The sequence below is a fragment of the Coregonus lavaretus genome (genome assembly GCF_964263955.1).
Source record: "Coregonus lavaretus genome assembly, chromosome: 15".
Taxonomy (NCBI): Eukaryota; Metazoa; Chordata; class Actinopteri; order Salmoniformes; family Salmonidae; genus Coregonus; species Coregonus lavaretus.
The window spans coordinates 1,373,363-1,396,663 of NC_140002.1; the positions used below are offsets into that span (position 1 = coordinate 1,373,363).

General features: G+C 46.4%; 2 protein-coding genes across 3 annotated transcripts in view; one reads left to right on the top strand and one right to left on the bottom strand.

The window, feature by feature from the left end:
- The first annotated feature begins 10,529 nt into the window (after positions 1 to 10,529).
- Positions 10,530 to 13,282, top strand: cyb5d2 (cytochrome b5 domain containing 2). The gene is made up of 4 exons (XM_084177976.1): positions 10,530 to 10,926; positions 11,100 to 11,240; positions 11,981 to 12,167; positions 12,776 to 13,282. Exons 1-4 carry the CDS (start codon positions 10,635 to 10,637, stop codon positions 12,942 to 12,944), a joined length of 789 nt encoding a protein of 262 aa, XP_084034102.1. The 5' UTR covers positions 10,530 to 10,634; the 3' UTR covers positions 12,945 to 13,282.
- Positions 13,283 to 13,375: 93 nt separating this feature from the next.
- The window catches only part of LOC311142344 (rabankyrin-5-like), a 35,929-nt gene continuing 26,003 nt past the window's right edge, over positions 13,376 to 23,301 (bottom strand). For both annotated transcript variants that reach the window (XM_084177974.1, XM_084177973.1), the window contains exons 18-25: positions 21,097 to 21,297; positions 20,778 to 20,954; positions 19,460 to 19,607; positions 18,930 to 19,020; positions 18,697 to 18,821; positions 16,097 to 16,243; positions 15,752 to 15,842; positions 13,376 to 15,519 (exon numbers count right to left, since the gene is read on the bottom strand). In XM_084177974.1, the coding sequence (XP_084034100.1) occupies positions 15,387 to 15,519; positions 15,752 to 15,842; positions 16,097 to 16,243; positions 18,697 to 18,821; positions 18,930 to 19,020; positions 19,460 to 19,607; positions 20,778 to 20,954; positions 21,097 to 21,297 (1,113 nt within the window). In that variant the 3' untranslated portion in view covers positions 13,376 to 15,386. The remainder of the gene's footprint in view (positions 15,520 to 15,751; positions 15,843 to 16,096; positions 16,244 to 18,696; positions 18,822 to 18,929; positions 19,021 to 19,459; positions 19,608 to 20,777; positions 20,955 to 21,096; positions 21,298 to 23,301) is intronic.

The following is a 23,301-nucleotide window of genomic DNA, read 5'->3' on the forward strand; positions in this document are numbered from 1 at the left end:
GAGAGAGAGTACATAAAACAGTATTTGGGAACCAGCAGAAGTGACAGTAGATGAACCAGTGAGGCCTTGGCAGCTCCTACAGTAGATGTACTGTTGCTGTGTAATGGAGTCCTGCACCAGATAGAGGCAGGCTACGGCTGACAACTAGCCTGCCAGCTTGCTTTATCTGGCACATTAACAGACACTAGCGGGCGGTAAATCATTGGAAATTAATCATTTGATCCAAATGCAATTCCCTCCTCAAATCAAAACTGTGTTTATCTGTTCAGCTTTCTGGTCTCTGGATATACCAATATTCTCTACTCCAGAGTACTTTATAGTAGAACATCAGTGGGATCATAGCACTTGCATGTTCTGATGTTGTGATAGGCCTACCCTGAACCCATTTGATCCATATATAGGCCTATTAAAAACACATTTACATTTTAGTAGACGCTCTTATCCAGAGCGACTTACAGTTAGTGCATACATTATGTTTTTCATACTGGCCCCCCGTGGGAATCAAAACCCACAACCCTGGCGTTGCAAACACACCATTGCTCTACCAACTGAGCTCCATCCCTGCCGGACAATCCCTCCCTTACCCTGGACAAATTGTGCGCCGCCCCATGGGTCTCCCGGTCACGGCTGGCTACGACAGAGCCTGGATTCGAACCAGGATCTCTAGTGGCACAGCAGCCCATCACTGCGCCACTCGGGATGTTAATAAACACGATAGGTATAGCCGTGGGAAGGCCTGTGGAAGATGTTTAGAGCTGCTGGGTGCTGGGGGGAGTTGATTTTGGAAGTCAACTACAGACAGATTACAGCCTTCTCTTTTCAGCAGCAGTATGTTTTCCCCCCGGCGATTGCATTTCGAAAATATTGCGAAAGTGATAGATGAATTTGTGTATTAAAAATAATGACTAAAAGATTTCACCCCAAATACAGTAGAAATGTGTATACGATATTCGAATTATCATGTAGTGTCAACCCACTAACATTACTAAACATTCAAGGGTAAAGAAGAAGGCGGGAACTGTTTTAAGAAAGCCACCTAAAGGTGGGAGGAGCATAGTGCCTTTGTTTGTCAAGGGGTATAAAAACAGTATGTTTGTGTTTTTGACCAGAGCTCTCCTTGAATAAAAATTTACCGATAATTACTTGTGGATTGTGGACCTTGAATCATTGATGATTAAAACCAGAGCTTTACAACCGATTGTATTTCGAAATATTGCGAAAGGCCAGGCAACTCAACAATCAGCTATAATGGCACAGATATAAAGATGAGTCCTCTATCTATCTCTGTGGTTGGGCCACACTAAGGCTAAAATAACTCCCGTTGGCTGCTTTGTCTGAGGTGCTGGAGAGCCAACCTGTGCCAGCCATGTTGTGGTTCTGACAAGGGCAAGGGCAGGTAGCCTGACATCACAGTTCACCAGAGCAAGCGTTCCTTCAGCTCTTTCAAAACATACTGTAAACATAGCATAGTCTGCATCCCAAATAATGCCCTAATAGAGGCTTTGGTCAAAAGTAATACTCTACAAAGTGTGCCCTTTGGGATGCAGAAATAGTGAGCAATATGTGAGACAAGGCCCTCTGACGCCTCTGTTCATTCCCAGAACACTTCACTTCACTGCCCACCAGTTCAGCGATGGAGGGCGAGTCAGCGTTAGATAGGAAGAAAACAGACATGTAGGTGTTTGTGAGAGTGTTTGTAAAAAAACAAGTCATTTTCTGTGGGATGATGATACATGGATGGATGGACAGACTTTTATTCACCTCAGAGAAACGTGTGTACGTGTGTGTGTGTGTGTGTGTGTGTGTGTGTCTGTGTCAAATCAAATCTAAGTTTACTGGTCACGTACACAGATTTGGAGATGTTATCGCAGGTGCAGCGAAATGCTTGTGTTTCTAGCTCCAACAGTGCAGTAATGCTTGTGTTTCTAGCTCCAACAGGGCAGTAATGATTGTGTTTCTAGCTCCAACAGTGCAGTAATGCTTGTGTTTCTAGCTCCAACAGGGCAGTAATGATTGTGTTTCTAGCTCCAACAGTACAGTAATGCTTGTGTTTCTAGCTCCAACAGTACAGTAATGCTTGTGTTTCTAGCTCCAACAGTGCAGTAATGCTTGTGTTTCTAGCTCCAACAGTACAGTAATGCTTGTGTTTCTAGCTCCAACAGTGCAGTAATGATTGTGTTTCTAGCTCCAACAGTGCAGTAATGCTTGTGTTTCTAGCTCCAACAGTGCAGTAATGCTTGTGTTTCTAGCTCCAACAGTGCAGTAATGCTTGTGTTTCTAGCTCCAACAGTGCAGTAATGCTTGTGTTTCTAGCTCCAACAGTGCAGTAATGCTTGTGTTTCTAGCTCCAACAGTACAGTAATGCTTGTGTTTCTAGCTCCAACAGTGCAGTAATGCTTGTGTTTCTAGCTCCAACAGTGCAGTAATGCTTGTGTTTCTAGCTCCAACAGTGCAGTAATGCTTGTGTTTCTAGCTCCAACAGTACAGTAATGCTTGTGTTTCTAGCTCCAACAGTGCAGTAATGATTGTGTTTCTAGCTCCAACAGTGCAGTAATGATTGTGTTTCTAGCTCCAACAAATAAACAATACACACATAATCCAGAAAGTAAATATAAAGAAATGAAAAAATAAAAAAATATCAGAACGAGCAATGTCAGAGTCCGGAATACATATATATACAGTGCCTTTGGAAAGTATTCAGACCCCTTGACTTTTTCCACATTTTGTTACATTACAGCCATATTCTAAAATCTACACACAATACCCCATAATGACAAAGCGAAAACAGGTTTTAAGACATTTAAAAAAACATAAATACCTTATTTACATAAGTATTCAGACCCTTCGCTATGAGACTCAAAAATTGAGCTCAGGTGCATCCTGTTTCCATTGATCATCCTTGAGATGTTTCTACAACTTGATTGGAGTCCACCTGTGGTAAATTCAATTGATTGGACATTATTTGGAAAGGCACACACATTTACATTTACATTTACGTCATTTAGCAGACGCTCTTATCCAGAGCAACTTACATTATTTTTTTTATTTTTTTCATACCCCCTGTGGGAATCGAACCCACAACCCTGGTGTTGCAAACACCATGCTCTATCAACTGAGCTACATCCCTGCCGGCCATTCCCTCCCCTACCCTGGACGACGCTGGGCCAATTGCGCGCCGCCCCATGGGTCTCCCGGTCACGGCCGGCTACGACAGAGCCTGGATTCGAACCAGGATCTCTAGTGGCACAGCTAGCACTGCGCCACTCAGGAGACTGTCACACCTGTCTATGTAAGGTCGCACAGTTGACAGTGCATGTCAGAGCAAAAACCAAGCCATGAGGTCAAAGGAATTGTCCGTAGAGCTCCGAGACAGGATTGTGTCGAGGCACAGATCTGGGGAAGGGTACCAAAACATTTCTGCAGCATTGAAGGTCCCCAAGAACACAGTGGCCTCCATCATTCTTAAATGGAAGAAGTCAGGGAGGTGACCAAGAACCTGATGGTCATTCTGACAGAGCTCTAGAGTTCCTCTGTGGAGATGGGAGAACCTTCCAGAAGGACAACCATCTCTGCAGCACTCCACCAATCAGGCCTTTATGGTAGAGTGGGCAGACGGAAGCAACTCCTCAGTAAAAGGCACATGACAGCCCGCTTGAAGTTTGCCAAAAGGCAACTAAAGGACTCAGACCATGAGAAACAAGATTCTCTGGTCTGATGAAACCAAGATTGAACTCTTTGGCCTGAATGCCAAGCGTCACGTCTGGAGGAAACCTGGCACCATCCCTACAGTGAAGCATGGTGGTGGCAGCATCATGCTGTGGGGATGTTTTTCAGCGGCAGGGACTGGGAGATGTACAATGAACAAAAATATAAACTCAACATGTAAAGTGTTGGACCCATGTTTCTCTCAAATGTTGTGCACAAATTTGTTTACATCCCTGTTAGCGAGCATTTCTCCTTTGCCAATATAATCCATCCACCTAACAGGTGTGGCATATCAAGAAGCTGATTAAACAGCATGATCATTACACAGGTATGCCTTGTGCTAGGGACAATAAAAGGCCACTCTAAAATGTGCAGTTTTGTCACACCGCACAATGCCACAGATGTCTCAAGTTTTGAAGGATCGTGCAATTGGTATGCTGACTGCAGGAATGTCCACCAGAGCTGTTGCCAGAGAATGTAATGTTAATTTCTCTACCATAAGCCACCTCCAACATCGTTTTAGAGAATTTGTCAGTATGTCCAACCGGCCTCACAACCGCAGACCACGTGTATGCTGTGTGGGCGAGCTGTTTGCTGATGTGAACATTGTGAACAGAGTGCCCCATGGTGGTGGTGGGGTTATGGTATGGGCAGGCAGGCATAAACTACGGACAACGAACACAATCACATTTTATCGATTGCAATTTTAATGCACAGAGATACCGTTACGAGATCCTGATGCCCATTGCCGTGCCATTCATCCGCCGCCATCACCTCATGTTTTAGCATAATAATGCACAGCCCAAGGATCTGTACACAATTCCCGGAAGCTGAAAATGTCCCAGTTCTTCCATGGCCCGCATACTCCCCAAACATGTCACCAATTGAGCATGTTTGGATCAACGTGTACATTTACATTTCAGTCATTTAGCAGACGCACTTATCCAGAGCGACTTACAGGAGTATTTAGGATTAAGTGCTTTGCTCAAGGGCACATCAACTAATTTTTCAACTAGACGGCTCAGGGATTCAAACCAGCGACCTGTCGGTTACTGGCCCAACGCTCTTAACCGCTAGGCTACCTGCAGCCCACAATGGAACGCGACAGCGTTTTCCAGTTCCCGCCAATATCCAGTAACTTCCCACAGCCATTGAAGAAGAGTGGGACAACATTCCACAGGCCACAATCAACAGCCTGATCAACTCTATGTGAAGGAGATGTGTCGCGCTGCATGAGGCAAATGGTGGTCACACCAGATACTGACTGGTTTTCTGATCCACGCCCCTACCTATTTTTTTTTTTAAAGGTATCTGTGACCAACAGATGCATATCTGTGTTCCCAGTCATGTGAAATCCACAGATTAGGGCCTAATGAAATATTTAAATTGACTGATTTCCTTTAATGAACTGTAACTCAGTAAAATCTTTGAAATTGTTGCACGTTGCGTTTATATTTTTGTTCAGTGTAGAGCAGCACTCTCTAAGGAGCAGGATAGAGTACCGGGTGGTAGCCAGCTAGTAACAGTGTCTAAGGTTCAGGGCAGGGTACTGGGCGGAGGCCAGCTAGTGGTGACTCTTTAACAGTCTGATGGCCTTGAGACAGAAGCTGTTTTTCATTCTCTCGGTCCCAGCTTTGATGCAGCTGTACTGTCCCTGCCTTCTAGATGGAAGCTTCTAGGTGAACAGGCCATTGCTCGGGTGGCTCTGAGGACGCGGCTTGAAACGCCGTCTGGGCCGGCAACCTTGCGAGGGTTAAGAAGCTTACAGGACTTACTCACGTCAGCCACGGAGAATGAGAACATACAGTCCTTGTTTTTCTCAAAGCTGGCGAAGAAGGTGTTTAGCTTGTCCGGGAACAAGGTGTCGGTGTCCACGATGTGGCTGGCTTTCCCTTAATAATATGTGATTGTCTGGAGTCTCATGTCTGAGACGTTGAATTGGGACTCCACTTTGTCCCTGTACTGTAGTTTAGCCTGTTTGATTGGCTTACGGAGGTCATAGCTGGTCTGTTCCCAGTCACCTTGCCATGATTAAATGTGCTGGTTCACGCTTTCAGTTTTACTGCCATCTATCCACAGTTATTGGTTTGGATAAGTTCTAATCGTCACAGCAGGAACAACATCCGACCAATCGGGGGAGAAGGGCCTTGGTCAGGGAGGTGACCAAGAACCTGATGGTCACTCTGACAGAGCTCCAGAGTTCCTCTGTGGAGATGGGAGAACCTTCCAGAAAGACAACCATCTCTGCAGCACTCCACCAATCAGGCATTTATGGTAGAGTGGCCAAACAGAAGCCACTCCTCAGTAAAAGGCACATGACAGCCCACTTGGAGTTTGCCAAAAGGCACCTAAAGGACTCTCAGACCAGAACAAGATTGAACTCTTTGGCCTGAATGCCAAGCGTCACATCTGGAGGAAACCAGGCACTGCTCATCACCTGGACAATATCATCCCTACGGTGAAGCATTGTGGTGGTAGCATCATGCTGTGGGAATATTTTTTAGCAGTAGGGACTGGGAGACTAGTCAGGATCAAGGGAAAGATGAACAGAGCAAAGTACAGAGAGATCCTTGATGAAAACCTGCTCCAGAACGCTCAGGACCTCAGACTGGGGTGAAGGTTCACCTCCCAACAGGACAACGACCCTAAGCACACAGCCAAGACAATGCAGGAGTGGCTTCGGGACAAGTCCCAGCCAGAGCCCGGACTTGAACTCGATTGAACATCTCTGGAGAGACCTGAAAATAGCTGTGCAGCAACGCTCCCCATTCATCCTGACAGATCTTGAGAGGATTTGCAGAGAAGAATGGAAGAAACTCCCCAAATACAGGTGTGCCAAGCTTGTAGCATCATACCCAAGAAGACTTGAGGCTGTAGTCACTGCCAAAGGTGCTTCAACAAAGTACTGAGTAAAGGGTCTGAATATTTATGTAAATGTGATATGTACGTTTGTTATTTTTTAAACATTTGAACAAAATGTTTGCTTTGTCATTATGGGATATTGTGTGTAGATTGATGATAATTTTTTAAAATATATATTTTAGATTCTAAATACTCTTCCGAATGCGCATGTGTGTGTGTGTGCTGATGGCATCTCAGGCCATCCAATCACTATGGTACCCAGTGTGACTGTGTGTGTGCTAGTGAGAAGTACTACTGCCCCCTGCTGCTACAATAAGTGTTAACAATAACACTACTGCCCCCTGCTGCTACAATAAGTGTTAACAATAACACTACTGCCCCCTGCTGCTACAATAACACTACTGCCCCCTGCTGCTACAATAACACTACTGCCCCTGCTGCTACAATAACACTACTGCCCCTGCTGCTACAATAACACTACTGTCCCCTGCTGCTACAATAACACTACTGCCCCCTGCTGCTACAATAACACTACTGCCCCCTGCTGCTCCAATAACACTACTGCCCCCTGCTGCTACAATAACACTACTGCCCCCTGCTGCTACAATAACACTGCTGCCCCCTGCTGCTACAATAACACTACTGCCCCCTGCTGCTACAATAACACTACTGTCCCCTGCTGCTACAATAACACTACTGCCCCCTGCTGCTACAATAACACTACTGCCCCCTGCTGCTACAATAACACTACTGCCCCCTGCTGCTACAATAACACTACTGCCCCCTGCTGCTACAATAACACTACTGCCCCCTGCTGCTACAATAACACTACTGCCCCTGCTGCTACAATAACACTACTGCCCCCTGCTGCTACAATAACACTACTACCCCCTGCTGCTACAATAACACTACTGCCCCCTGCTGCTACAATAACACTACTGCCCCCTGCTGCTACAATAACACTACTGCCCCTGCTGCTACAATAACACTACTGCCCCCTGCTGCTACAATAACACTACTGCCCCCTGCTGCTACAATAACACTACTGCCCCTGCTGCTACAATAACACTACTGCCCCCTGCTGCTACAATAACACTACTGCCCCTGCTGCTACAAGAACACTACTGCCCCTGCTGCTACAATAACACTACTGCCCCCTGCTGCTACAATAACACTACTGCCCCTGCTGCTACAATAACACTACTGCCCCCTGCTGCTACAATAACACTACTGCCCCCTGCTGCTACAATAACACTACTGCCCCCTGCTGCTACAATAACACTGCTGCCCCCTGCTGCTACAATAACACTACTGCCCCCTGCTGCTACAATAACACTACTGCCCCCTGCTGCTACAATAACACTACTGCTCCCTGCTGCTACAATAACACTACTGCCCCCTGCTGCTACAATAACACTACTGCCCCCTGCTGCTACAATAACACTACTGCCCCTGCTGCTACAATAACACTACTGCCCCCTGCTGCTACAATAACACTACTGCCCCCTGCTGCTACAATAACACTACTGCCCCCTGCTGCTACAATAACACTGCTGCCCCCTGCTGCTACAATAACACTACTGCCCCCTGCTGCTACAATAACACTACTGCCCCCTGCTGCTACAATAACACTGCTGCCCCCTGCTGCTACAATAACACTACTGCCCCCTGCTGCTACAATAACACTACTGCCCCCTGCTGCTACAATAACACTACTGCCCCCTGCTGCTACAATAACACTACTGCCCCCTGCTGCTACAATAACACTACTGCCCCCTGCTGCTACAATAACACTACTGCCCCTGCTGCTACAATAACACTACTGCCCCCTGCTGCTACAATAACACTACTGCCCCCTGCTGCTACAATAACACTACTGCCCCCTGCTGCTACAATAACACTGCTGCCCCCTGCTGCTACAATAACACTACTGCCCCCTGCTGCTACAATAACACTACTGCCCCCTGCTGCTACAATAACACTACTGCCCCTGCTGCTACAATAACACTACTGCCCCCTGCTGCTACAATAACACTACTGCCCCCTGCTGCTACAATAACACTACTGCCCCCTGCTGCTACAATAACACTACTGCCCCCTGCTGCTACAATAACACTACTGCCCCCTGCTGCTACAATAACACACAACACTCCCACAGTCTCACTACAACCTCAAGAAAACAACAACACATCAACAAAACATCCACATTAGTTATAACCCCAGACACACAGAAAGACACACACGCACACACACACGCACGCGCACGCACGCACGCACACACACGCACACACACACACACACACACACACACACACACACACACACACACACGCACACGCACACGCACACGCACACGCACACGCACACACACGCACACGCACAGTTATCAGCCCAGACCAGACCAGACACCCAGACAGACTAATTTCCCCTCATCTCCCCTGCAGCCAGCGGTGGAGCTCCATCTTTGTGACAAATCAACAGATGTAATTTCAATGTTCGATTGGCAGCCTGAGGCCCATTCATTCAGTGGGGAGAAGAGAGGGGGCTGGTCTAATCTAGAGCCTTCATAGTCAGTCAGGTTGCTTAGGTTAAATAAGTAAATGTGGTATTTTGTCTCACGCCAGATAGCGTGACGGCGCCGTCTGCACTCTTTCAAATGATTCCATTTGTCAGAAGACAATGTAGACGTGACCGACTCAAGTTATGTGACTTTAAGTTGGATGGATCCTGTCCTGTTTGGCTGCACATGCAATTCAAGACAGGTTAAAGAGCAGCTGGTCGCCCACGCTTCCATCCAAGGTTTCAGGTGGCCACCCATCCAAGGTTTCAGGTGGCCACCCATCCAAGGTTTCAGGTGGGCACCCATCCAAGGTTTCAGGTGGGCACCTATCCAAGGTTTCAGGTGGCCACCCATCCAAGGTTTCAGGTGGGCACCCATCCAAGGTTTCAGGTGGCCACCCATCCAAGGTTTCAGGTGGCCACCCATCCAAGGTTTCAGGTGGGCACCCATCCAAGGTTTCAGGTGGGCACCCACCAATGTTTCAGGTGGGCACCCATCCAAGGTTTCAGGTGGCCACCCACCAATGTTTCAGGTGGGCACCCATCCAAGGTTTCAGGTGGCCACCCACCAATGTTTCAGGTGGCCACCCATCCAAGGTTTCAGGTACTTTCTCTTTCTTCATCCCTCTCTTTCCCCTTTCTCTCTTCCTCTCTCTCCCACTTTCTCCCCCTCTCTCTTCCCCTCTTTCCCACTTTCACCCTCTCTCTTTTCATCCAATCTACCTCTCTTTCATTCTCTACACCTCCCACCCCTCCCTTCCTGTCTCTCCACCATCAAGCTAGAGAGATAATAGTAGTGTAACTGCCAGGACCCAGGGGCCAAGTGCCTGGGGTCAGGGGCCAGGGGCCAGGTGCCAGGGACCAAGTGCCAGGGGTCAGGGGCCAAGTGCCAGGTGCCAGGGGACAGGGGCCAGGTGCCAGATGCCAGATGCCAGGGGCCAGGTGCCAGGTGCCATGTTGCTGGGGATCAGAAGTGTGAATAGTAGACCTTTGCCAGTACAGAGTGATAGGCCTATGAATGAAATGTGCTACTGTAAGGTTGGCTTTTTAGCATTCATTGCCATGGTTATCAACTGTACCGCAGAAATGGAACGTAAATCACAGAAGATAGGTGTTGTGGGGGCAGCTGCAGAGAAGTACTTGGGTTTACGAGATTTAGGGAGTTATAGGGAGTGTTGAATGGTAGTGTCCCGTCCTCCTAGGCTGTTGGCCTTGTGTAGGCTCAGAGAGGGTCAAAGTAGTGGAATAGGGTGGTGGGTTTTATTTTGTTTTGTATTTTTTAATATGTGAAGGGTTAGTTGGCAGGTTAATTGGATTTACACTCCAGTCCAGTTTGTGGCGGTAATGCGCATTTTGGTTGCCAACCACCATCTTTAAAAAAAATACAGAAGAAGAAGAAGTTTGTAAATGTGCAGTGATGTGAGCATGCGCTGTGGATGAAACGCACACCCGGAAAAACAAAACAGAATCGGCGATACTCTTCATTCATTGACAAAATGTAACCGCACATGACAAGGAATAGCCGCGAAGCCTTAGACATAATGCTAGGGTTTATAATTTCGTTTATTTTTGTATTAGTGGCAATACTAATACTGCGTCAGGACTGGGCCCACATTACTGGCGATGCACCTCCTCCATCGACAGTGCCACCTGCGCGGCTCATAACCAAAGATGAGTTATCGCTGTACAGCGGAGAGGAGGACAGCAAGGGCCTTTACCTGGCCATTTTAGGACAGGTGTTCGATGTAGAAAAGGGGTTGAAGCACTATGGACCTGGTGGTGGTTATCATTTCTTTGCAGGTGATTTTTTAAAATTAAATTTGCCTAGGGCCTTAACAGCGGGGCTATTGATTGTGAACATGCCTGTAGATTATATAAAATTCCGTACACTTCAAAATAAGAGACACAGATTTTGTCAGATTTATGAATGCATTTGATGCTGCTTTCTATTCCCTCCATTCCCCCCTGTTAAGGAAAAGACGCATCTCTGGCCTTTGTCACTGGGGACTTCACAGATACCGGTCTGACTGATGACGTGTCCAGTCTGTCACCTGCTCAGGTGATGGTCCTCTATGACTGGCTGACCTTCTATCACAAGGACTACACGCCTGTAGGTGGGTAATCATACAATGGGCGCATTCGAGCGGATCACTTTTGTCAAGCCTTCCAAAGTGTACCTCCCCGACTTCACTCCTCCACTTTTGTCTACAGTCGGTTAATTTCGCTTTACCACTCAAATGAGCCCAATGACTGTATGCCAGGCCAGGGTTATCTTTGTGAGGGTCCGTGGTCCATTTGATCAATTAACGTTTGCACCCAATACCAGTTCAATACATCATACATGTGAAAATACATTATACATTTTTTTATAAAGTCCCTCGCAGACTAAGCCTTTAAATACATAATTTCTCAGAATGGGAAAACTATGCATGCCCATATGTTAGCCCACAGGACAGGACAGGCATATACAGAGAATCAATTTACATTTACGTCATTTAGCAGACGCTCTCATCCGGACCGACTTACAAATTGGTACATTCAACTTATGATAGCCAGTGGGACAACCACTTTTTTTTATGGGGAGGGTGTAGAAGGATTACTTTTATACTATTCCAGGTATTCCTTAGAGGTAGGGTTTCAAGTGTCTCTGGAAGGTGGTCAGTGACTCCGCTGTCCTGGCGTCGTGAGGGAGCTTATTCCACCGTTGGCGTGCCAGAGCAGCGAATAGCTTTGGCTGGGCTGAGCGGGAACTGTGCTTCCGTAGAGGTAGGGGGGCTAGCAGGCCATTGACAGAAAAATGAAGGCAAGACCATTAGTGTGACATTAAAGTCCCCCTGTATGTGCTACGCTGCAGGCAGACTGGTGGGTCGGTTCTACAGTGAGAGAGGAGAGCCCACAGAGGCCCTGCTACAGGTGGAGGGGGCCCTGGAGGAGGGGCAGAGACTCAAGGACCAAGCCCAGGCTGAGAAGCAACACCTCCCAGCCTGCAACTCGGAGTGGAGCGCTGCCAGGGGAGGACGGGTCTGGTGCGCCACCAAGAGGTACTGCCATCATGGGGACACAGAGAAACATTGGGCTTCTTCGACATTGCAGCCGACGGGGCAGGCGACTGCCGACTCTACAAATCACCTTGCATCATGTGTAACTACTCATTATTTGTAGATCAGTCACAATTTATCCACAATGCACCACGGATTTGATGCTCTCGAACAGGGCCATTGTATTTACTAGCCTATGTGGTGGTGGAGCAATGTGTGCGGGTCCAAACTTTCCCATGCTGAAGAATATCATACACTAGGGGGTGCTAACTTGTAAATAACATGTTGCCTGCTATCAAACAGACTGGAGAGAACATTCACAGCCATTATACGCCGTGTTTCCCAAACTCGGTCCTCTGGACCACAAGGGATGCACGTTTTGGTTTTTGCCCTAGCACTACACAGTTGATTCAACTAATCATCAAGCTTTGATCATTTGAACAAGCTGTGTAGTTAGGGCAAAAACCAAAACGTGCACCCCTTTGGGGTCCCGAGGACCGAGTTTGGTAAACATTGCATTACAGAGATCATGTCTATGGCTCTGGAAGTATTATTAGGGAATGAACTAAGTGTGAACCTCTGATTTGACTGTTGTTCTTTTCTCTCCTTAGTGGTGGAGTGCAGAGAGACTGGGCCGGCGTACCTAGGAAACTGTTCTCTCCTGGTTCTGGCCGCTCTCGCTGTGTGTGTGTCCAGAACTCCTCCACAGTGGAAAACCCCAACATTCAGGAGTACGAGGGCTGCCCCCCTCACGCTGAGTCATGTCCTGTCAGAGAGTAGAGGACTCAGGGGGAAGGCTGGGCCCCCTCACACAAGGACTATAAAATGGCCTATATACTGTTATTTAAATCTCAGGGACTTCCCAAGGGGTCCGACTCAGCCAGTTATTCTATTTGATAATGCCAGTTTGGTTATTTTCTAAGTTGATTTGTTTCTGTTGAGTTCTTTATGCATGTACATTTAAGTTCAGTGTAATTAATATGCAGTATGCCAACTAATTGCGAGTGCTAATGGCCAAATACTGGACATCCTAATAATTAGGAATAGGGAATTGTTTCTGTTGAATACTATATCTGTACATAGACTAGATGGACAAATAAATGGATGTTTCATACGTGTTTGGTAATTGTCAACAATTGGTAATTGTCAGATGGGATATGAAGTTGTGAACACCAGAAGGATGGACAGGAGTTAACGTGTGCCATGAAGTTGGTCTTGGAAATAAGTTCGTTTTTTTTTGTTTGAAAAGTACAGAGCGAAAAACAAGATCCTGTTATTTTGATTAACTTGATGAAAAGTCAAAGGTCATCCCTTTCACACAAGGAAGTGACAGGCTAGATATCTGAGCATACAGATACAACACAATGTTCATAAAATATTTCAGTTTTGTCACAATGACAAAAAAATAAAAGAAGAAGCACAAACTGCATTCAAGTACAAAACAGTTGTAGTGGTCAAAAAATATTATACAATTCTGTACAATTTAACAATGCTTATAGTGGGCCAATGGCCACCACCAACTCCTCTCACATTCTCTCCCCTTATGTCAGAAATGTCATGTAAATCTTGATAAAAGTGCACCTGTTAGGCTTTGAAATCCAGACGCATTAAAACATACAGGCTGGTTTCCTGGACACAGATTAATAAACCTATTTCTGGACTAAAGGCTTGAACATTTTCATTGAAAGTGCTTTTTAGTCCAGGACTTATCTTAATTTGGGTCTGGGAAACCGGCCTGGTAGGTCAAGACAACACTTGACTTGAGGCAATACCAATTGGAGCATGTTACATATAATAACAACCCCCCCAACAAGAAGACCTTACTAAAGACCCAGATTAAATGGAATGTACACTTTGGTGGTCTGGGGAACATAGACATATTTCACAATGATTATATGATTTTAAAAAATGATAGGCTACAAATTAAATGGCATGCATAGACATAATAGGTATTTTACTATAAATACAATTTCATAGCGAGGATTATTTTGCATTTGGGACTAACAAAACCTCAATGGTAAAAAGGTTCTCACCCTTTCCAGTTCTGATAGAAAATACATTGACCACACTTGATAGTTGAGTGCCTAGTCCCATTTCGGGTTATACATCTTTTGACCCATGTGATCTAGAAAAGCTTATGGAGGTTGTTTTATGCAGTTACGTTTCAATCATGTGAATATAAATCGCACTTTTATTTTAAGCAGTAAGAGTTAATTCAGCAATATTTTTAACCCAATTAGTGTTATGAAAATTTGAATCATTAAATCCAATGATTTCATCATTGAATAATCAATTCAAATAGATTTCTTTTTTTTTGTGTATGAAAAATAGTAACTCAACTGTGTTCCCTTAACATCCAACCAACCGGTCTCTGGTTCTTATAGAACCAGCCACACAGTCAAAGGTAAAGACAAAAGAGAGCTAAATTACATTTCTTATAGCAGTCCTTTTCTTTTACATCCATGAAGGGAAGTGAACAAGTGCACATTTCGGGACAGATGATTGAAACGCAGGGCAGGTCTTAGAGAGCAGCATGCTCTGCTGCTGTTTTCTGTCTCAGCAGCACAGTGCAGTGATGGATTCATTTGATGAGTAGACCAGTGAGACACACTCTCTGTCGGTTCTTCTGCTCTCAACAGGGATCTGACACCATCACATGTTCATCACTGACTCAATCTGACACCATCACATGTTCATCACTGACTCAATCTGACACCATCACATGTTCATCACTGATTCAATCTGACACATCACGTTCACTGATTCTCATGATTCAATCTGACACATCACGTTCACCTGATTCAATCTGACACCATCACATGTTCATCAATGACTCTCATGACTCCTTCAAACACCTGATGAATGATATCAGGGTCAAATCATGACAATATGATTAACATCTCCCTCTCCCCAACCAGCCCAGTCCAGGAGTCATTGAGCCATCAAGCTACTTTCATTTCATCCAATTTTCACATTATTAATTTGATCAAAAAAACATGTATAAATTCTACTTCATAAGTCCCTGTTGGAACATTAGTTAACATGTGATAGACTGGAATGAATAGTACAGAAGTTGTGGTCTGTCTGTATCTGTCCAATAACTAGCCCTGGCTGGCCCTTCCGTGTCGCCCGATCTCCTGTTGTTGCCCAGCCTATGGTGTCAGGGTGGTGGGAAGATGGAGGGGTGGAAGGAGAGGATAGAGGAGCAGGCTGTCCGCTGCATTAGGACACCCCACCCAGAGTCAGCACGTCAAAGCACACCTCACAGACCCTCACAGGCTTGTTCAGGTCAAACTTAATGATGGGGATCTCCTTTATAGAACACTTGTGGCAGAGCAAGCGGCCGCAGTGACGGCTTGGGGGAGACGAGGGAGGAAGGGGGAGAGAAGGTAGGAGAAGAGGGGGGGGAAGAGGGAGGAAGAAGCAGAGGGGGCCAGGGAGAAGGGCGAGAAAGAGGGGGAGAGAACGTTTGGTGAGTAAGGTCTGATATTATAACTTGTCAAAAACAACAGGACATACTTTCCAATTTCACTTCACTTGAAGGACTAAAGCAGTCTTTATTAAGAAACTGTATTTCCAGTACTTACCAGTGATGTTTCCTTGTGGTGACTCCAAACTTGGTAGCACATTCATAACAGTTTGATCCATCACACCACGGGGGCTCTTTGGACAACATATCTAAAAACACACAAAACACATAGTGAGAATGGCTCCCATTCCTCTTAAAAAATACCTACTCAACCGAGCGTCAATAATCATGATTATTCCAAGGATCCAAAAACAAACTCTTCTCTATGCCTAACTGATATGTCAAAGCAGGTGGACTAATGTAAACTATGTACTGTATGCTTATGTACTGCACTCTATGAACTACTGTACGTAACACCAACAGCAGATGTATTCCAGGTGTACATCAGGACCGAGCGTCTAACCTAGAAGGCGGAAGAGCAGCTGCTTGGTGGCTACTTGGTAGTTGAAGATGTTGATTCCCTGGTTGTTGTTGAGGCCCATTCGAGCCCCAGACCTCACGACGGCACGACACAGGTTAGCGTTGCCCTTCACGTAGGCCAGCAACAGAACTGAGGAGCAAAAAAAATGATTGACGTTATTCTCTAGAACATATAACACTTGGTTCCTTTCATTTAGTATACAGTGAGGGAAAAAGGTATTTGATCCCCTGCTGATTTTTGTACATTTGCCCACTGACAAAGAAATGATCAGTCTATAATTTTAATGGTAGGTTTATTTGAACAGTGAGAGACAGAATAACAGCAAAAAAATCCAGAAAAACGCATGTCAAAAATTTTATACATTGATTTGCATTTTAATGAGGGAAATAAGTATTTGACCCCCTCTCAATCAGAAAGATTTCTGACTCCCAGGTGTCTTTTATACAGGTACTCTTAAAGGGAGTGCTCCTAATCTCAGCTTGTTACCTGTATAAAAGACACCTGTCCGCAGAAGCAATCAATCAATCAGATTCCAAACTCTCCACCATGGCCAAGACCAAAGAGCTCTCCAAGGATGTCAGGGACAAGATTGTAGACCTACACAAGGCTGGAATGGGCTACAAGACCATCGCCAAACAGCTTGGTGAGAAGGTGACAACAGTTGGTGCGATTATTCGCAAATGGAAGAAACACAAAAGAACTGTCAATCTCCCTCGGCCTGGAGCTCCATGCAAGATCTCACTTCAGCCCAGAACTACACGGGAGGATCTTGTCAATGATCTCAAGGCAGCTGGGACCATAGTCACCAAGAAAACAATTGGTAACACACTACGCCGTGAAGGACTGAAATCCTGCAGCGCCCGCAAGGTCCCCCTGCTCAAGAAAGCACATATACAGGCCCGTCTGAAGTTTTCCAATGAACATCTGAATGATTCAGAGGAGAACTGGGTGAAAGTGTTGTGGTCAGATGAGACCAAAATGGAGCTCTTTGGCATCAACTCAACTCGCCGTGTTTGGAGGAGGAGGAATGCTGCCTATGACCCCAAGAACACCATCCCCACTGTCAAACATGGAGGTGGAAACATTATGCTTTGGGGGTGTTTTACTGCTAAGGGGACAGGACAACTTCACCGCATCAAAGGGACGATGGACGGGGCCATGTACCGTCAAATCTTGGGTGAGAACCTCCTTCCCTCAGCCAGGGCATTGAAAATGGGTCGTGGATGGGTATTCCAGCATGACAATGACCCAAAACACACGGCCAAGGCAACAAAGGAGTGGCTCAAGAAGACGCACATTAAGGTCCTGGAGTGGCCTAGCCAGTCTCCAGACCTTAATCCCATAGAAAATCTGTGGAGGGTGCTGAAGGTTCGAGTTGCCAAACGTCAGCCTCGAAACCTTAATGACTTGGAGAAGATCTGCAAAGAGGAGTGGAACAAAATCCCTCCTGAGATGTGTGCAAACCTGGTGGCCAACTACAAGAAACGTCTGACCTCTGTGATTGCCAACAAGGGTTTTGCCACCAAGTATGTATGCAAGCATGACTGTAAGTCGCTTTGGATAAAAGCGTCTGCTAAATGGCATATTATTATATTATAAGTACTAAGTCATGTTTTGCAGAGGGGTCAAATACTATTTCCCTCATTAAAATGCAAATAATTTCATAATATTTTTGACATGCGTTTTTCTGGATTTCTTTGTTGTTATTCTGTCTCTCACTGTTCAAATAAACCTACCATTAAAATTATAGACTGATCATGTCTTTGTCAATGGGCAAACGTACAAAATCAGCAGGTGATCAAATACTTTTTTCCCCTCACTGTATATTTATTTATTTATTTCAGGTTGTTATTGCAAAAGAATGCGCTATGGGTAAATAAATAAATATCATTATAATGGCTTATACGAGTCAGACATTTGAGACTAACTAAGCAAGCTGTTAGTCAGGACAGAAACACTAAATCCAAAAGGGCCTTGATCCAATCAGAAACACTGAACCCAAAGGGCCTTGATCCAATCAGAAACACTAAACCCAAAGAGCCTTGATCCAATCAGAAACACTAAATCCAAAGGGCCTTGATCCAATCAGAAACACTAAACCCAAAGGGGCCTTGATCCAATCAGTCAGATAGAGATTGAAGCAGAACCCTGCTCTCCTTCCTACCTGTGTTCCCAGCACCCTGCTCTCCTTCCTACCTGTGTTCCCAGCACCCTGCTCTCCTTCCTACCTGTGTTCCCAGAACCCTGCTCTCCTTCCTACCTGTGTTCCCAGAACCCTGCTCTCCTTCCTAACTGTGTGTTCCCAGCACCCTGCTCTCCTTCCTACCTGTGTTCCCAGCACCCTGCTCTCCTTCCTACCTGTGTTCCCAGAACCCTGCTCTCCTTCCTACCTGTGTTCCCAGAACCCTGCTCTCCTTCCTACCTGTGTTCCCAGCACCCTGCTCTCCTTCCTACCTGTGTTCCCAGCACCCTGCTCTCCTTCCTACCTGTGTTCCCAGAACCCTGCTCTCCTTCCTACCTGTGTTCCCAGAACCCTGCTCTCCTTCCTACCTGTGTTCCCAGAACCCTGCTCTCCTTCCTACCTGTGTTCCCTTCATTGTCCGCTTTGTCCAGAGGGTACTCAGGCATACACTCCAAGAAAAGCTCAAAGATGGCCGCCGCATTCTCTTTCCCATATTGCCCCAGGACGTGCATCGGTGACTGGCCCCTACAAAACAGACAAGTGTTCAGTGAATAAAACACAATGAACCTGTGTAATGACCATTAAGAGAAGAACCATGGCTGAAGTTATGAACAGGTGAGAACAGGAGCGTACCGGAGATTGAAGGCCTCAGCGTCGATGTTGGACTCTGTGAGAAGGGCTCGCACATTATTAAGGCGACCCAGCATTACGGCCAGGTGCAGGGCTGAGGACGGACAGAACAAGACAAAACCGTGAGAAAAACAGAGAAAAAGATGAGAGATAAAAGAACTGTAGAAATGAGTTTAGAAAGTCAGTAAGTAAACCAGAACGGCCCAAAGGGGGCAGGAGCCCATCTCCTGTTTCTGTAGCACGAGGCAGCTTGATGTACAAGTACACCCGAGTTAAAAAGGCTCTCTCTTTTTGGTCAGGCAAGTACCATAAACAACACATTAGGGGTGCTGAACTGATAAATAAGGAATGGTTTTTTCAGCAGGGTGTAATAGTGCAGCAGAGTTGAGGACAGGCAGTAGTAAGGAATCATTGTAAGTGCAACGTTAATAACGATGGTTTTGGGAAACAGCTCTGAGATTTAATGACGCTCCTACGAAGGTTCTAACGATGAACTTAGCCATAAGATGCTTTTGGGAAACCGGGCCCTGTACCGTTGTTGCCATTCTCGTCCACAGCGGTGAAGTCCACTCCGTTCTCCAGCAGCACAGAGCAGATAGTAGCCAGGTCCTGCTGGGTCGCCAAGTGGAGAGCGGTCTGTCTGTGTTTGGTCAGCTCATTCACTTTGGCCCCGGCCAGCAGCTGCAGTGGACATACACCAGTCAGACACCAGTCACACACCAGTCACACACACAGACACACGTTGCGTTCCAGGTCGTCTCTTTCACAGTCGAGTTGCGTATCTCATAAGAGCTTAATTAAATGTGGTTCCAGTCATGTTAAACGCTTCACCATCTGACCATCTGCACACCGCGGCTGCAATTAAGATGGAAGTCCTAGAGCAGGACTGCCCAAACCCTGTTCCTGGAGACCTACCGTCCTGTAGGTTTTCCACTCCAACCCTAATCTAGCACACCTGATTCTAATAATTAGCTGGTTGATAAACTGAACCAAGGTTAGTTACAACTGGGGTTGGAGCGAAAACTTACAGGAGGGTATCTCTCCAGGAACAGGGTTGGAGAGCCCTGTCCCAGGCAGACACTCGGCGCTCTATTTTCGGCTGGCGCCAAGACGATGCAAAAGCCTACACAACTTGAGACCACCACACGCGGTATTAAGCCATGGAGCACGTTGATTGGCCAGTGAGTGGTCAAGCCCTCGTTATACCTACAAACATTTTTTTTTCATAAAAACAACCCTTTCGCCCCATCGCCACCTATTGCGCCACCCATGATTCCCGCTGTGATAATAACACAAAATATTTCTGGCACTCACAGAGCTATAACGCCACACGCGAGAGCACCCAAAATCTACCACTGCATTAGGTTTGTTCAAGTCCACAGACACTCAGCTATCCAGACAGAATAACAGCCAGCACTAGAACAGTGTTACGGGTGAAAAATCGATAGTTACATATTGCAATATTATTTGGGATAATATTATATAAAATCAATACTTTTGACTACAATTATCGTTTTTTGTTGCTTGGTAGCGTTAGCTAGCGCTAGTCGGCTGTACCTTCACCAAAACTCCATCTTCTTTTTAAAATAGTGAGCCAACATGTTTTCAGTACTTTTAGTTCTATGATTGATCAAAACTAATTTCCCCATGCTCTCTCATGTCCCTCTGCAGCAGACATATAGTGAGAAATATGTTCGGAACATCGGACCGCAATAAAACGGCACTACCGGATCGCAACACGCATCGTATCGGCACCTATGTACGGTAATAATATGGTATTGTGAGGTCCCTGGTCCCGCCCCCCAGCACTAGTGTGACCCAGTCACCGATGAGGAGGCAGAGTGTCATTACCAGGTTACGGACGATAATTTCGGAGCCAGCCTGAACAGCCAGGTGTAGAGGGGTCTGCTTGGCAGCGTCCTGCACCCGGGAGTTCACGTTGGCCTGGACACTGATCAGGAACAGAACACTCTCGATGTCAGAGTTCTGCACCGCCACATGCAGGAAGTTACGCCCTTTGTTGTCCACCTGAGAGGAGAAAAAGAGAGGGAAGGATTGGGGAGAAGACTTGGATTGTATAAACAGTGTGTGTGTGTGTGTGTGTGTGTGTGTGTGTGTGTGTGTGTGTGTGTGTGTGTGTGTGTGGGGGGGGGGGGGGGGTCTCTCTCACCTGTTCGGCAGCCCCAGGCTCTCTCTTGAGGATGGCTTCTGCAGCCTTGTTGTTCTTGTGGGTCATGGCACAGGCAAAGGGGGTCATGCCCTGGCGGTCACGTACGTTCAGACGGATGTCCGGGTGGGAGATGAGCAGCTGGATGATGACGCTGTGCTGGTTGCTAATGGCAACGTGGATTGGAGCTCGGCCCTCGGCGTCCTGGGTTACACAGCTTATATTAGCCACAATGAATCAATCAATCAATTTTATTTTATATAGCCCTTCTTACATCAGCTAATATCTCGAAGTGCTGTACAGAAACCCAGCCTAAAACCCCAAACAGCTAGTAATGCAGGTGTAGAAGCACGGTGGCTAGGAAAAACTCCCTAGAAAGGCGAAAACCTAGGAAGAAACCTAGAGAGGAACCAGGCTATGAGGGGTGGCCAGTCCTCTTCTGGCTGTGCCGGGTGGAGATTATAACAGAACCATGCCAAGATGTTCAAAAATGTTCATAAGTGACAAGCATGGTCAAATAATAATCAGGAATAAATCTCAGTTGGCTTTTCATAGCCGATCATTAAGAGTTTGAAAACAGCAGGTCTGGGACAGGTAGGGGTTCCATAACCGCAGGCAGAACAGTTTAAACTGGAATAGCAGCAAGGCCAGGCGGACTGGGGACAGCAAGGAGTCACCACGGCCGGTAGTCCCGACGTATGGTCCTAGGGCTCAGGTCTCTCAGTTGGCTTTTCATAGCCGATCATTAAGAGTTGAAAACAGCAGGTCTGGGACAGGTAGGGGTTTCGTAGCCGCAGGCAGAACAGTTGAAACTGGAATAGCAGCAAGGCCAGGCGGACTGGGGACAGCAAGGTGTCATCATGCCCGGTAGTCCTGACGTATGGTCCTAGGGCTCAGGTTCTCGGAGAGAAAGAGAGAACGAGAGAATTAGAGAGAGCATACTTAAATTCACACAGGACACTGGATAAGACAGGAGAAGTACTCCAGGTATAACCAACTAACCCCAGCCCCCCGACACATAAACTACTGCAGCATAAATACTGGAGGCTGAGACAGGAGCGGTCCGGAGACACTGTGGCCCCATCCGAAGAAACCCCCGGACAGGGCCAAACAGGAAGGATATAACCCCACCCACTCCGCCAAAGCACAGCCCCCGCACCACTAGAGGGATATCCCCAACCACCAACTTACAATCCTGAGACAAGGCCGAGTATAGCCCACAGAGGTCTCCACCACAGCACAAACCAAGGGGGGGGGGCGCCAACCCAGACAGGAAGATCACGTCAGTAACTCAACCCACTCAAGTGACGCACCCCTCCCACGGACGGCATGAAAGAGCACCAGCAAGCCAGTGACTCAGCCCCTGCAACAGGGTTAGAGGCAGAGAACCCCAGTGGAGAGGGGAACCGGCCCGGCAGAGACAGCAAGGGCTGTTCGTTGCTCCAGCCTTTCCGTTCACCTTCACACTCCTGGGCCAGACTACACTCAATCATATGACCTACTGAAGAGATAAGTCTTCAGTAAAGACTTAAAGGTTGAGACTGAGTCTGCGTCTCTCACATGGGTAGGCAGACTGTTCCATAAAAATGGAGATCTATAGGAGAAAGCCCTGCCTCCCGCTGTTTGCTTAGAAATTCTAGGGACAATTAGGAGGCCTGCGTCTTGTGACCGTAGCGTACGTATTGGTATGTACGGCAGGACCAACTCGGAAAGATAGGTAGGAGCAAGCCCATGTAACGCTTTATAGGTTAACAGTAAAACCTTGAAATCAGCCCTTGCCTTAACAGGAAGCCAGTGTAGGGAAGCTAGCACTGGAGTAATATGATCAAATTTCTTGGTTCTAGTCAGGATTCTAGCAGCCGTATTTAGCACTAACTGAAGTTTATTTAGTGCTTTATCCGGGTAGCCGGAAAATAGAGCATTGCAGTAGTCTAACCTAGAAGTAACAAATGCATGGATTAATTTTTCTGCATCATTTTTGGACAGAAAATTTCTGATTTTTGCAATGTTACGTAGATGGAAAAAAGCTGTCCTTGAAACAGTCTTGATATGTTCGTCAAAAGAGAGATCAGGGTCAAGAGTAACGCCTAGGTCCTTCACAGTTTTATTTGAGACGACTTTACAACCATCAAGATGAATTGTCAGATTTAACAGAAGATCTCTTTGTTTCTTGGGACCTAGAACAAGCATCTCTGTTTTGTCCGAGTT

Coding starts and splice junctions, on each gene's coding strand:
- cyb5d2 (XM_084177976.1), top strand. CDS start 10,635: ATGACAAGGAATAGCCGCGAAGCCTTAGACATAATGCTAGGGTTTATA. Junction 10,927..11,099: donor TGGTTATCATTTCTTTGCAG/GTGATTTTTTAA, acceptor CCCCCTGTTAAG/GAAAAGACGCATCTCTGGCC. Junction 11,241..11,980: donor CAAGGACTACACGCCTGTAG/GTGGGTAATCAT, acceptor GCTACGCTGCAG/GCAGACTGGTGGGTCGGTTC.